This window comes from Silurus aristotelis (genome assembly GCF_946808225.1).
Source record: "Silurus aristotelis genome assembly, chromosome: 4".
In the NCBI taxonomy this organism is placed as follows: domain Eukaryota; kingdom Metazoa; phylum Chordata; class Actinopteri; order Siluriformes; family Siluridae; genus Silurus; species Silurus aristotelis.
The window spans coordinates 20,211,853-20,226,909 of NC_139577.1; the positions used below are offsets into that span (position 1 = coordinate 20,211,853).

The 15,057-nt window shown below is 38.5% G+C and overlaps 1 protein-coding gene across 6 annotated transcripts in view; it reads left to right on the forward strand.

The window, feature by feature from the left end:
- Window positions 1-15,057, forward strand: part of smap1 (small ArfGAP 1) — a 115,553-nt gene that overhangs the window by 94,879 nt on the left and 5,617 nt on the right. For all 6 annotated transcript variants that reach the window (XM_083539432.1, XM_083539433.1, XM_083539434.1 and 3 more), the window contains 2 exons: window positions 11,836-12,058; window positions 13,072-13,400. In XM_083539432.1, coding sequence (XP_083395558.1) covers window positions 11,836-12,058; window positions 13,072-13,400 — 552 coding nt within the window. The remainder of the gene's footprint in view (window positions 1-11,835; window positions 12,059-13,071; window positions 13,401-15,057) is intronic.

Consider the following 15,057-nt stretch of genomic DNA (forward strand, 5'->3'; position numbering starts at 1 on the left):
ATCTGAGTGCACGTGGAACATGTTGGACGAGGCAATGATAGAAGTATTCTACAAAACTCTTTTATTCATTGGTCAAAAAATGGGGAAAAAGAAAGCACATAAACCTTGTGCAAGTGTGTATAAACATAAAGGAAAAACAAGCATCCACTGAGAACATGGAGCTGATGCTGAATAATATATAGCTACATAAATGATTGAAATCAAAACAGAAAATCAGTATTTTGTCAGGTTTTTACAGCATTTATGTTGTTTTTCAACCCAGATGTTCAGAATTCAGCGCAACACTGCGCTCAAGTTATTCAGCATTTGACCTGGAATATGTGCTGTGTTTAGTGCACTTCTTAAAATTCACCAGAATTTCGTTTCATTCATGTTCTTACTGCCATCCAGCAGACTGTTCTCACTTCTCCCAAGTTTCTCCTTTGATGGAGCTTTTAGCACGAACAAGTCCTTTTCAGCAGTGTAGGCTCAGCACGCTCACCCTTCTGCTCCTGTGCATTAGTTACTGTGTGAAGGTTAAGCCAACAGCAGGATATATTGGGCGCTGATACTGCATTCCTGAGCCAGTTTAATTCTGTGCTGTAGTGTTACAGAGCACAGCCACTGGTCCTAGTGTCCCTTGTTATATTAGTATTACAGTAAAAAAAAGTTTTTTTTATTCACATTGACACAGGATACAATTTAAAGACACAGCGAACTGGTGCGAAAAACAAAAAACATCCTGTAATTAGGAGCACACACAACTGACAGGACTGAGCTGGTCTGAGCTGACTGAAGTTTGTAGTACCTGAGATAAAATCTTTTTAAAACCATGGTAAGCAGAAAGTCATCAATAGAACGCAACACATCAGGCCTTAGGGTGGATAAGCTACTGCAGAGGACTACATGTTTTAGTTCTGTCACCCAGAACAGGAATCGAATCTTCAGATGCCTAGTTTGGAAAGATTTACGCTCCTGATGTCCAGATTTTTGCTCTTGACTGACAGATGAGAAATGTATGTGGTCTGCTGTTGTAGCCCATCCACCTCAATTTGATGTTTTGTGCATGTTGAAACAGCTGAGATACTCTTCTACAGTAAAAAAGCTGTCGAAATGTCTTTCCAACTTATAATTTCCACCTCCAAATACTGCATTGTGATTCTATGATGTCACTTCAACATGGCAGTGCTTATAGTATAAGTATATATAGTCTTTTGAGTTGCTGTTTCTATTTGAACTCACTAAGTGCTGGATGATACTTTGAATGTTTACATTTGAATGTTAATTTCTTTTCTGCAAGATGTTTTATTTAAGCTGCTCCTCATGTAATCATTTGGTGCTCTTAACAGTGAATTATCACATCCACTTTAAAAGCTAATTAAGCACTAACTAGACAACTCTTCAGTTCTTTTTAGTTTTGGTAGACAGTTTATTGCGAGTGTTCTTTTATTTTTTTGAAAGCATACCACTAAGTTTGAATGAATATTCTATTGTGGTAAGTAGGAAGTTCCAAGTCGTGAACACGGCATTACAGCGGAGACGCCGCAATCTACAATGGCAGGCACACTGGCACACTGAAAGGAGGAGGAGAGAGTACGGGACAGGCTTAAGAATTAAAGCTCTACCACAATGCTAACTAACGAGAGACCGACAACAACTCGTTTAAAGCAATATTCGAGCACACAGCTCAGAATTTCATCAAAAATAAGTCTTTGTCTGTTTTCTCGTTAGTTATAAAGATTAAGACGCAAGCCGTTCGGGGCCCAGCACCAGTTTTCTGGCAGCTCTAAGATTTGAACTTCTTTTGAACCTTTACTCAGAGCCTTAATTTCTAAGCACCTGCTGTCCCAATATCAATTTATATCAAGGTCCATATGCGCTTGCACAACATATGGTTAGTACATTATATATACAATCAAAGTCGTGTGTGCACATTGCACAGTTGGAGATTTTATATATATATATATATATATATATATATATATATATATATATATAGATATATACACACACACACAAATCAGGTGCATCTACATACACAGAGCATGGAGCACAGAGAGCATATGGTCTAGGTGGCACTACTCAGCAGCGAACTCATTAGTGCGCAGTCACTAAAGCATATTTATATGTTGTGTGTTTAAGGAGAATTTCATGTACATACGTTAACACGTGCTTCCAATGATTCCACACAGGGAATGAAATACTGGTGGAAGAAAGGAATTCAATACTCATGGTTAGACTGAAATTCCAACCTTCATTCTTTGCACTCTATGGAGTTAAAGGTTAGGAGAGAGCCACCGGATCATAGAGGCTCATCTGTCATGCCACTCTGCTGAAACGCAGTGCTGGTCAAGACAAAACAGTGCTGCTTAATCAAGGTTGGGCAGCACACGACATGTCTGCATGCAGTATACCAACAGCCCTGCTGACATATGCCATGTTTTATTTAAGGGAAATTTTTTTGTCTACACTTATGAAGCTTTACTTACATCAAATACAATTAGAATTTAAATCAAACACGTCTGATCTTTATAATGATTCATCATTTTTATCCTGACCCTTTTCATTTCTACATCATTTTTATCCTGACCCTTTTCATTTCTACATTTTATGGATACTAATATCACAATTTCCTTCAGTTGCTGACTGTTTGGTTGGGATATTCTGCCATTGGGATTTTTTTCAGGAGGTGAAATGCATTCTCTAGTTATATTAAGGTTTGATGATTGACCTTGTCGGTCTAAAACTTTCCTCTTTTCCCCACCTGATGAAGTCCTTTGTTTTGTTGGCAGTGTGTTTTGGGTCATTGTCTTGCTGCATGATGATGATGTTCCTCCCAATTAGATTGGGTGCATTTTCCTGTATACTGGCACACAGGATGAGTTCTGAATACATTCTGCTGCCACCATCATGGATTATGTCATTAGTAAAGATTCAAGCTCAGGCCATGACACTATATACTTAAAGCTTAACTGTTTGTTTTGCAGCAGGAGCAGATCCTTTCTTTTTTCCTACAAATTCATCACTTACGTAAAGTTTAATGTTTGTTCCACATCTCATTGCTGCCTTTTTTTGCTAATTTCAAACAGGCCACCAGATTCTTACTGCTGATGACCTGCATATTGTGGCATAGCCTCTACTTTTCAAGTCTTCATTGAACAATGTATAGTTATACCTGGCCTTGGTGTTCAAATTCTGTTTAGAGGGCACTGTATGTAGTAATGGGCAAAAGCCAAAGTACAATTTTCACTTTGGCTTAATTATTAATAATAAAAAAAATTATAAAAAAAAAAAAACGGAATAGTTTTTTTTTTCCCAATTCATTGACAGTAGTAGCAGTTACAGATCTGCAGTTCTTTGAACTCACATGGTCATTCTGAATGAATGAGGATAAAGACTCTGCAGTCTAGAGGACATCGATTACATACAAAGCCATTAAAAGGTGCTAATGGCACAGTGGTGAACAGGGATAGCATTGCCAGCTTATAGCGCTAGGATCCGTTATTCAATCTTGAGTTTACTATCTGTGTGGAGTTTCTGTACATATGGGTTTCTTCCGGGTTCTCTAGTTTCTTTTTAATTTCAAAAATCATGCCTGTGTGTGTGTTCTGTCTTGCAGTGGACAGGCATGTTTGCGCATGAACAAAAACTATAGGTCATTCTATATAAATGCATTACATGGCTCTGAATATGGCATTTTTTCACAGTATTTCCACCACTTAGTGCAGATGGTCTCTCAGTAGGGTAATGCGTAATGAAAGCAGAGTTGTTTTGCTTTCTTTCCGCTACACTGCAGCTCGTACGGAAGCTGGCTTTGTGGAGAACGCCTGTCACAGTCGCTCACTGCCATTCTCCCTACCGGACTCTTTCACTGCAGTATGTTAAGCACTTGACTGTCATGCAGCATAGCACTGTTTTATTTATCAGCTCATTTACCATAGCCCTGCTTTTCTCTGCCCGGTGGTTTTATAGCTTGGATCCTTTGGTGGTCTGGTTTTGTTCTAGCAGATCACAGTTCTCTCTGGCAGGGTTGTGCTGTAGTGTCCCTGTTGAAATGACTGTTGTCTAGAAACTGACTCACAGGCAGACGTTATAAACTGGGCTCAGGGCCATTTACTGTTACTGCAAAGTGCTGTCGATGTTTCTGTAAAAGAGAACGTGTTTTGTCTTATCAGAATTTAATAATAGAAAGTTATGCATCATCCAATCTTTTAATTCTTTAACACACCCAGTGAACCTTGCCAATTATGATGTTTCGTCTGGTTTGATGAGATATATAGCTGGGTATCATCAGCATAACAATGGATTGAATGTCTTAACATGTCTTACCAGTCAGATGGTGTGCAGCAGCCTGGAGATGTTGTCTGATAGGACTGCTGCTCCAGTCCTGCTGGGGTGCAGGCCATCAGGGCGGGAAAAACCTAGGACCCGGCAGGAAAACATTGCAATTATCAACAAAGGGTATTTTTTGTTCTCGACACCTTCACTGTAGCCATTCATTTAAATCAAAAACAGCTTAAACATTGACATGTAGCTTTGATTTGTTTGTTTTAATTATTTTCAAACCGTGATTTAATTCCAAATTATGTGTCGTGTTTAATTAAGAGATTAAAAAATATGAACCAAAAAATTCTAATTTGAAAAATTGGTTAGAATTGAAACATTTATATCGGCTCATCCTTGTCATCTTAGCATCTATGTTGGTTTTAAAGTAGCTATCCAAAGTTGTCTGTTTTTTTTTTTCCCTCTCAGAAATTTGGATAGTCAATTTGGAAGAAGTGTTCCCAGCTGTCTATAGCCATCAACCTACTTATTAGTGTGTATTATGACAGAAACACCCGAAGACTAATTTTCCATTCCTCAGCTTGCTATGCTATAGTAAGGCCCGGTTTATACTTCTGTATCTGCATATTATTGCCAGCACATCGGTATGTCACATACAGGTTCATGTCTGCCTCCTGGCTTGCCCTTAATGTAAACATGTCCACAAGGGGCCAGAAAGTGCTAGTGCTCGTAGGTATTGTGATATTAGGTATTTACATTACCTTTTGAAAATGTCTAAGTTTTCCCTACGGGAAAAAAAGATGAATCAAATTGAAGTGTAAATTTAACAGGCCACTGATTACTATCTCTCAATTTCATGGTTAATTGTTTTAAACTCGTAAAAAATCTGATGGTTCGCGGGAAGCCGCAAGTGGCTCGAAAGTTTGGAGTAATGGTTCAAAACAGAATTTTTACTAATAAATTACATCAAAAAAATGTTAAATATTTTATTATTGTATTATTTATTTTAAAGTAGTAAATGAAATCATTTATGGCAAGAAATTCACAATTTTAGTTTTCAGTACAGTACATGTACAATTCCTCTTGAAAAAGGAGCCATCAAAAGAAGAGTCAAAACCTCGTGATTTTTTTGTTACTCGTGAGGGGTCATAGAATGTAACTCGAGTATTGAGGTTGCACGTGTGTATATGTGAGTACATAAATATATACACATACTGTATAATTACTAACTGCATAAATAAAAGTGTGAGCACAATGTTGAGAGGAGCTGCAGCTCGACATTTCTCCGTCTGTTTTTCTCTTTTGGTTTCTCTCTTTCTTACATCTCAGTGCACATCAGCACATTTTTTGTTTTCGGAATAAGTTGTGCTCATTACTCATTGCTCATTTGCTATGTTGGAGCGATGCAAGATTTGTGGTCAGATTAAAAAAAAAATATTGCTGATATCCAGACACACATTCGCTTCTCAAAGAAGCACATGACCAGTGTATGAATCCATCAGTCATCTCTGACTGATGGATTCATGTTCTGATGGATATCAATGTTCTGATGTACATAAATATCAATATAATCTTTCAGTCACTTGCACTTTCTTCAGTGCCGAACAAATGTCCATATAGAAAATGCTGACGCATTTAAAGTCCATGTTTTGATTTAATTTGCTAGGTTTTTTTGGGGTTTTTTTTTGCAGATTTATTAAAAAGGATGGTGTTTGAATATTATTTTCAATATCGATGTAATTAATTTATTGTATTGCTGCTAGTTTATCAGCAAATCTATATTGTGGCATTCACTATATGACCAAAAGTCTGTGGACACCTGATTTTCTTCTAGTTCCCCTTTGCTGTTATAATAACCTGCACTTTTCTGGGAATGCTTCCATTCGATTTTGAAGCATGGCTTTGGGGGTTTATTCTTTTAACTGCAGTAGCAGTTGTGAGTTCAGGCACTAATCAGTAACACAGTCAGTGTTTCAGTTTATCCCGAAGGTTGTTAGTGGGGTTGAGGTCATGGTTCTGTGCAGACCATTGTGTTCTTCCCACACCAAACAGCAAATCATGTTTTTATTGAGCATAGTTTGCATTGTGCATGATAAAATTGTCATTCTAGAACATGTTTGAACTCCTTTGTACTATTGAAGAACATGCTACGCGTGATTTCAAAAACCACATATGGGTATGGAATTCGGGTATCTGCATACTTTTGGCCACCTCATGTATCGGAGAAATGTTTTTAAGAATCATATCATATTTTTGTCTCATCACCCTGCCCTGTTTAAAAACATGTTTTTCCATGACCATGTTAACTGCATCTGTAGCATATTATCAGTGATGATTTCAGCTGAGAACACAGAAAAACTGTTTACCCAAAACTCCTTTATAAGAACAGTCATTGGGGCAAGGTTTATTTATTTATTTATTTCCAAATGTTTTGTTAAATACTATCATGATTCGTTTCCAAAAGGAAAATTAAAATTGATATAATTCATCTATTTAGAGAAGGTGCAACTTTTTTGGAAGTGAATATATTATGCTTATGTGTTGCGTGTGCAGTTGACTGGGTCTGATTGCACATGAACTCTACAAACCATTCAGGAAAGTGATTAACAGAGACTTCTATTTATAGTTTGTTTCCACTTTACAAAAGGAGCATAAACGGTGCCTGCTTAGTAAGAATTTCTCCTATTTAAAGATTTCAATTTGTGTACTTTACATGTAAAAGTATATTCTAAAATATGCATAGTTAATCATAGTTTCTGCATCTTCATTGCCATCATTGATGAACTGCCCATACGTGTACATTATTAATAAGATTTCAGTAAGTGTGTGTTCTGTTCTTTCCACACTACAGAGAAATGTTCGAGTTCTTGTGTGAGCTCATGTGTTAGTGGAAAATAGGTTGGAAAAGCACTTATTTACAGATCATGCCATGGCAGGTCAAGGAGAAGTCATGGACTACCAGGTTAGATTTAATGGAAGTGCACTTCTTCGCGGTCAGATACAGTCCTTCATTCTCAAGCATTTCTCAGACTATTTGTATCCGTGCTCTTTACCTCTAGTAAAATAGTATTCTTTTCAATTACACATTTGTAAAAAAAAAATTAATAATAAATTATGACCACATGCAGATGTGAGAATCAGGTCTATTCTTTTGCGCTTCTTGACTTTCTTTTTCTTGTTGTAGTTTTCAGTTCACAGCATCAGAATCAGTTTAATGTCAAAATGACATTGACATTAAAGCTGCTGATGCCAGCTTCTCTTTAGACACTTAGTCAGTGCACCTGCTGGTGTGAACTGCCATCGTTACTAACGCCAAACAAACACATTTGTCATTGGAGAACTCTTTTATGTTTAGTCTTTACTTTCATTGGATTTCCTTTCTCAGCAAGTCGTTCTCTGGTTTCCCAGGCAGATGGATTGCTGAGGGGAACTGGATTAGCCTAGCCTAGCCCTGTACACCAGCAGAGTGCTAATTATCTGTGTACGGCTGCTAATCACACAAAGCCTGCTCTGTTTCACAGGAAGCCTGTGTGTGTGTTGTGTGTGTTGTGTGTGTTGTGTGTGTTGTGTGTGTGTGTGTTGTGTGTGTGTTGTGTGTGTGTGTGTGTGTGTGTGTGTGTGTTAATGTAACTTTGGTTAGTTGGGGTGGTTGGAACTGGAATATTTATGGCCTCCCCTGAATGTCAGGGACATACAACACAGTGCTGTGCAGTGCCACTGTGTGTGTGTGTGAATATTCATTGGTGTGTGATGATGTGGTGAGCGTTAGTGCAGCTTTAAGATTACAGGAATATTTATAGCCCTGTGAGACTGAGTCTGTAATCAAGCAAACTTTCAGTAATGTGTATACACACATGCAGTAATGGCCTCTTAATACACAAAAATATAGAGAAACACAGCATAGAGCAGTGGTCTTAGTCTCATTCATTATTAATCCTAATAGCTTTTGCCCTCTTCCCCTGTGGACGCCTTTGAGTGATTCGTTTGTCATGTGATGAGTAGTGGGGGAGGGGTTATGTAATCGTTGTCTTTTTTATTTTTTTTTCCCTCCCCCTATAACCCCCTGATTCACAGTTATGATTTTGCGTTAGTGTGTGTTTAAATGATCTATTCGACAGAGCTTTAATCCTATATATAGGTTCTTACACACTGCTACTCTTCAGAACTGTTCTCTTGTGAGTAACAGAAGGCAGAGGTGAGTCCCTGCATCCTCTCAGAACAGCACTGCGTCTTACACTTCCAATTTCATGGATTAAAAGTGCTCACCTCTTGTTGTTTTCCCTGCCATCTGAGCTTTGCTGTTTCCATGCTGAATTGCCCAGGTACCACTCAAGCCGAGACATATGGGTAGAGATTAAAACAGAATGTTCCTGTACTTTTTTTTTTATCTGAAATAGGGATCTTCAGTAGTCTAGTAAACTGTCTGTTACTCATTAAACTTATTTTGACCTTTTTTTGTTTTGTTTTTTTTCCCCATTTGCATTTTTGAAATGATTCATTGCATTTGCATTTCTTACCCAAGATCCACTAAAATTCCATCTCCGTCTTTTTAGGGTCAGCTTAGCATATATTGATTTGCCAGTACATTTTACATTGTAGTCTAATTGCTACAGCATTTCCTGTGCTCTTCAGGTGACCATGGATTCATGTTTGGGCTTTAGATTTTCTTCTATTGATTCGGATGTTTGTTTTGGGTAATTGTCATGTCAAAAGGCATCTTCAGCTTTCTAGCAGACACCTTAAAGTTTCGCACCAAAATGCTGCCGTCATCACCTCCATGCTTCACTGTGGGTATGGTGTGTATTTTTTTCTTTCTAATGCTACCTTTTGAATTATGGCTGAAGAGAGAAACCTTGGTCTCATTAAACCATAACACCTTTTGCCATATAGTTTAAGTGATTCGATGCATGTTTTTGGCAAAATCTGTATGCTTTAGCTTCCATCTAGCCCACCCTACTTAGTTAACCAGACTTGTGAAGAATACAGAATATTGTCATATGTTGGGAACAATGAGTGCTTGCAGAAAATTCCCACAGCTATTTTAATGTTGTGGGTAGGCCCTTGGACATCATCCCTGAGCAATTTTTCCCCCTCATCTTCTCTTTGTAATGTCAGTGTTGACATTTTATGTTTTGCTTTTCAAGATAATTCTCAGGCCTTTATTTATTTATTTATTTATTTTTATTTACAATTTTTCTAGACCATACCTTTAAACAGTGAGGTCCATGCACCTAACATAAGTTTTAAATTGGTTGATTGGGAACACAGCTACATCACCATATAACCAAGTTTAAATGTTCCCCCTAAAATGTGTCTGTTTATACATTTCTTTTTCTCGGTTGCATTTCCAAATATTAAATGTCACATTATAATTATATTGGATTTATTCCCTTGACATCAAAACAGCTATGCTAACCTGTATGTACTGTATTTTAAGCATTTTGCATTCTGTATTCAAATAATCATTTGACTACTCATCCATATCAGTATTCACCACCTGATCCCTAAATATGACACACAGTGCCAGGTTTAGATTCGTTACCGGCCTGTAGGATGCTGTGCTGTGCTCTGTAAAAGTGCTAATATTCTGACTGATTTCACCCCAGTCCTTCACACCCTGTCCACAGAGACGTCTCTACTTCTCCAGTCTCCTGAACACCACAGCGCCGGTTCAGCCTCACAGCTTTGGAGCTCTGACTCATAGGCAACAGGAGAGCTGAGATGTGACAGAGTGTCTGAGTCTGTGCCCTTCACTTTTTCTTCTTTTCTTCCCCCCACCTCCCCAAGTTACTTCTGTTCATCAGTCGTATTTTAATGGGCCTCTAGCAGTGGAGCTGAGCCATTCTTCTTTGTTTTTTTCTCAGTTCATTTGCATCCAAATGATGTTCTGTAGCCTTTCTCTTTCCTCATCACTCTTGGTTTCATGCCTTTGAGTGATGAACTTGTGGGAGGGTGAAAGGTATAGTAATTAGCTGTATAGTGTAGCCTCAAAGCTACAGCACAGCTCGTGACAGGCCTTGCTTTACACCTGTCTTTACAGAGAGGTAAATTGCTTTCACACAAACCACCGAACAGAGATGGAGTAGAAACCATAGGCTGTGCACACAGGGGCAAAGGGCCCCGTACATTTCTCTTAAGACTGATGTCAGGCTTTTTATACGCTAAGTAAAGACATCACCACGTCGTCTTGCTAGGAGGCAGAGATGCTAAGGAGAGATAGATTAACTCCAAGCCATGAAGTATTCTACATGTAAAACGTCTGCTAAATGCCGCAAATGTAAATATGAATAAGACTAAACTATATAGTTTTTATGAATATATGACCCTGCTGAAATTACTAATAATTAAAATAAGGTGCTTGACTTGAGGTGGTTATTGATTTGTTTACTCGAAAATATAAGGCACATAAAAATTTAATTAACTTTGTATAGACTTGATGAATTGAATGTAAGTATCAAAATATGCTGTGTTCAAGTTCTCGAAGCTGCCTCAGAGAGTTCTTCGGTAAACGGGGATTGATGATGTCTTAAAGCCTGCACTTAGCTGGATATCATTTACCAGAAATGGCTATTTAAGTCATTTTAAGAAACGGCAAGCAAAGCACCATCCCATCAGCAAAAACGTATGTCTCAGCAGGACTAAACACACATTTTACTGTAGGGATTGGCCACACTGTGAGACTGCGGAGGCTTCAGACCTACTGGTAGCAGCTGCAATCGTATTTTTGTAAATGAATTCGGGCGTAATGACTGTACACTCTGTCAGCTTGCTTCATCCATAGAGATTTTAATTTGTACATTTGTGCATGGGAGGTGCCATCAAATATAAATAAGCAAGTCCATGTCTTTAAGCCTGAGGTACCAAGCAAATCTTGTTTATTCCTTGTCAGGCTGCAAATCTTCCATGTCCAGCAAGGCTTTTCCAAGTCATCTTAGTGTTACATGCTTATTGAATAAAACATATGAGCCATGTGTGTATTTCTGTAAAGTTGTTTTGTCGCTATACAAATAGCACAGCATTCAACCAATATCTTGTTTGGTTTCTGGACAAAGGAAAAGAGAAAAAAAATCTCATAGTTAACTTTATTAGCTGTCTTCATGAATTATAAAAGACCGACGCACTAGAATAGAAATGCAGCCCACCAAATTGCAAAGAGTGTAGTCTAGTGATATAAATTCTAATTAAGCCTATATTAAACTATTATATGAGACATGTTTATGTGGGTAGACAGCATATTTGCATAGTCATTGAGCAGTACAGCTACTAAATGATTTTACAGACCTTCGCACTGACAAAAGCTACTGATTTCATAATGTAGCCACTCACCATCCACTTTATTAGGAACATCTCTCCCATAAGGGCTATGTTAAAAAACAGAATGCGTTATGGGAAAATGTGATCTTAGTGACCTGTGGCATAGTTGCCAGACAGACTGCGTTCAGAGTTTCAGAAAATGCAGATGATCTTGGTTTTTCACACAAAACAGCCTTAACATTAGTTTATTGTGTCCCATGTACTATGTTTAGTGCAACATAACATCACTGAGCTGATCATGTCCTCTGTTCTGTGCAGGTCAATTCCACTAAAGCAGCTGGCAACACACCTGCAGGCCCTGGTGTGGGTGCTACCTCGGGCACTGCGGGCACAACAGGAGCCGCTCCAGTCCAGTCTGATCTGGACCTGTTCAGTGAGAACAGCAGCAACAAAGCAGAGGACACCACCAAGAAACCTCTCTCTAAGGACTCCATTCTGTCCCTGTATGGGTCCAGCACTGTCCCTCCACAGCCTGCACAAGGTACACCCCATAACACACCACATTATGCACTGTATTGCCCCTGCTTAGTATAACTATTTGTGTTTCTCTGTGTGTATGTGAATGGAACATTGAGGCAGTTTGTCAGTCTGTTATTGTGTGTATGTGCTAGTGTGTGTGTGTTTGTTTATTTATTTTTTATTTACTTATTTATTTATTTATTTTAAGGAGGTTTGTAGTTCTTGTAGGACATGTTTGTTTAAATAAATAAGTGGCCAGCATTGATGTTGATGTCGCACTCAAGACACAATATACTCATTTGTGCCATCTCAGTGATCTTGGGCAGGAATTGTAAATGTTAAATGTAGCTGTGGGTTAATAAAAAAAGAATTGGATAAAAAAAACATGTATTGTGTTTACTATGAAAAGAAAAAGAATCAGTGTAGCAGTTCTCAGTGCTGTTCTGGGTAACGCTGCTTTAACGGAATTTCACTTTATTGCTACGTTGAAAAAGGAGATTCAGTGCTTATCGCAGTGCTGCTGCTTTTCCTTAAACACCTTCATCACGTTATAGCAGCCGTTTTCTGACCGCTTGAAAAGAAAACACCAGCCTGTAGCTCATGGTTCGAATGAGAGTATCAATAATTTAGCCATTGAATGTTTCCACGATTCAGCTCTGTGATGCTGCTGAACACAGATTAAAGCTGCTGTCTAGCGCCTCTTTAAACAGCACATTGCTCCAAAAGTTCATCCTCCAAATAGAGGCTTTGCCGTTTCTCCACTGTCAAGTCACCTCTTAATAAGCCCTTTCCGCCAACGCCAGCTCATTCTTCCTCTCTCATCTCAAAGATCACTTGAGGTGAATTGGCTTGGCACTGCATATTAGTGCAGGCTTCAGTTTGGGCTTGTCTGTGGACGTTTGTGTACTCCTTTTTCCTGCTTTTTATTTCTTTATGTTTGTGTGAGGGCTGATCTTCGGTCTTGTTTTTGTGTTGTATATGCCACTGTAAGGCTGTTTACCCAGGTTTTTCATTATGTTTTCTCTCTCTTTCTAGCTGCTATGTTCATTGGTACATCTCAGATGCCGTTTCCTGCACAGCCTCAAGCTAACTTCCAGGCCTTCCCAGCCATGGGTGGCCCCATGCCACCCACCACCATGATGGGGGCAGTAATGGGTCAGGGTGGAGCTATGATGGGCCAGAACACTGGGATGATGGTTGGCATGACTATGCCCAATGGCTTTATGGGAAACGCCACGGCAGGTGTAATGGGAGTGGCGCCTGGCATGATGGGAGCACAGCCCGGAGCAATGCCAGCAGTTGTGCCCCCACAAAACATGTACACCATGCAGCCTGGCCAGCAGACCCAGTGGAGCATGGGACAGGTAAACCACTCGACCTGGTGTACTTGTTATAGAGTCAGACATAAAGTTTAGTGAATCTGCTGATGGCATCATATGGACGCTTTCGCTAGAGATTCATTGTGCCAAACACTTAATGCAGCACTTTTTTCAGCCCACAGTGGTCTTAGCTAATGCTCTGTAGCTCATCTCAGAGGGCTGAGCTTTCACTCAAGCCATGGCCACATCAGCAAATCTATATTATGCCCTGCTACTGCTGGAGGAGGATTGTGTAGTGATATCCAAAGAAGCACAGAAATTATTAAACTTAGTTTCCATTGCTTTCAGATGGTACCACAATAATCAAAGTTCTGTTAATAAATGTAAACTTTTGGATTTATATGCTGCTTTAGTCCACATATTTGCAGGACTCAATGCTACAATCTAGCCAGAAATGTTTTGATCATTTACTATGAAGTCGCCATCTAAAGAAGCTGCCGTATTCTCCCATCGGATTTAGAACAATCATTTAGCAGCGTCTAATCTACAGTCACCTCTCGTTTTAAGGCACTCATTCAAAATGAGGGTTTTATTTATTAGGACTGTCACAGTTTTGCCATACAGACAATTACTGCAGTATTTTGGGAACATTTTGTAGAACGGTTATTCATAATCAGCTACTGGGATAAATCGCACATCCTGCTCTATGATTGGCTAATCGTTTACATAACTTTAACCATAACAGAAAAATTGGAAAAGAAAGGCTTGTTTTTTAGCCCAAACATTTAACTGTATATTTAACATTATTCATGTGTTGGTAACTTTTATTCACTTTGCTTTTGTATTCAATTCTTTTTGATCTACAGTATATATAAAATCACTAAATTAATCACTCAAATCAAGGACCAAAATCAGTCCCGCAATTAAAACCGTCTGTGTGAAAACAGCAAAAGTTCTGTTTATATATATATATATTAGGGGTGTAACTGTACACAAAATTCATGGTACGGTACGAAGTTGTGTATGTTTTCAATTTTCATACCCGTAATAAAGAAATCTGGTTAAAGTGCGAAGCAGAGCCTAAACAAACTTGCCTTCGCCTCTTAATACGTTCCTGAGGAAACTTGATTTTGACTGTTTCGAACTATATATATATATATATATATATATATATATATATATATATATATATATATATATATATATATATATATATATATATATATATATATATATATATATTACAGTACAGACCAAAAGTTTGGACACACCTTCTCATTCAAAGAGTTTTCTTTATTTTCATGACTATGTATGTATGATTGTACAATGTATGATTTTTTTTTAACTATTTATTTGTATGATACAGCTGCAAATAACTATTTGAAGACCTGGGAAAGTCAATGTTAATATTTGGTACAGTAGCCTTTGTTTGCAATTACAGAGGTCAAACATTTCCTGTAGTTTTTCACCAGGTTTGCACTCACTGCAGGAGGGATTTTGGTCCACTCCTCCACACAGATCTTCTCTAGATCAGTCAGGTTTCTGGCCTGTTGCTGAGAAACACGTAGTTTGAGCTCCCTCCAAAGATTCTCTATTGGGTTTAGGTCTGGAGACTGGCTAGGCCACGCCAGAACCTTGATATGCTTCTTACAGAGCCACTCCTTGGTTATCCTGGCTGTGTGCTTCGGGTCATTGTCATGTT